The sequence below is a fragment of the Saprolegnia parasitica genome, assembly GCF_000151545.1.
Source record: "Saprolegnia parasitica CBS 223.65 unplaced genomic scaffold supercont2.54, whole genome shotgun sequence".
Classification (NCBI taxonomy): domain Eukaryota; phylum Oomycota; class Saprolegniomycetes; order Saprolegniales; family Saprolegniaceae; genus Saprolegnia; species Saprolegnia parasitica.
Window position 1 is genome coordinate 1 of NW_012156448.1, and position 705 is coordinate 705.

General features: G+C 58.0%; 1 protein-coding gene across 1 annotated transcript; it reads left to right on the forward strand.

Moving 5' to 3' along the window:
• Nucleotides 1–150: 150 nt before the first annotated feature.
• Nucleotides 151–673, forward strand: SPRG_09784 (hypothetical protein; the record flags this gene model as incomplete). Its single annotated transcript, XM_012349436.1, has 2 exons — nucleotides 151–546; nucleotides 641–673. The coding sequence occupies 2 exons, from the start codon at nucleotides 151–153 to the stop codon at nucleotides 671–673; spliced, it is 429 nt and encodes a 142-aa protein (XP_012204826.1).
• Nucleotides 674–705: the final 32 nt, after the last annotated feature.

The window sequence follows — 705 nt, forward strand, 5'->3', positions numbered from 1 at the left end:
GAGGTTTTGCATTTTAGAGGATATAGCGGCATGGAAGCAGGCGTTAACGCGAGCACACGGGTTGGCCTTTCTTCAAAATATCAATTGTTCGAGGTTTACGATCCAACGCGCCACTGCCCGCGACCGTTCGAGCCACTTTAAAAACCCAGCATGGCCGGCCGCAAACGTCTACCAGGTGCGGTCTATGAAGGCGACATCGTCGTCATCAAGATTGACGATCGCGGGCACGTGCATTCGGATGGCTTTGTGGACGAGCGCCTTGGCTGCATTAGCGACGTGGCAGGCGGGAAGCTCGACGGGTGCCTCTTCCGCATCACGCCGCCGCTGCAATACGAAGCCCGGAAACGACTGGCAAAGGCACCGAGCACCATCGGCGAAGGAGCTGAGATAATGGAGCCCCTCGAACAGCAAGCCGCTGTAGAAGCGTTCGGCAACGCCGCCAAGCTCCGAGAGTCCACTACCCGCGGCCAGCTTGTGCACTTTGGTCAACCACTCCAGCTGCCGCACGTCCTGTCTGGCAAATTCATCTCGACCGTCTCCAAGACCGTCGGCCGAGATGGACAAGGTGTGCATGAGGCTCTCTCTTGGTGGCCCACGGGTCCCTCCAAATGCCACTTTACGTTGGGTGCCATGCTTCAAGACCAAGTCGATTGGCGACACCTGTCGGCTATAACGACGCGGTACACCCAACGCTTGCTACAATGG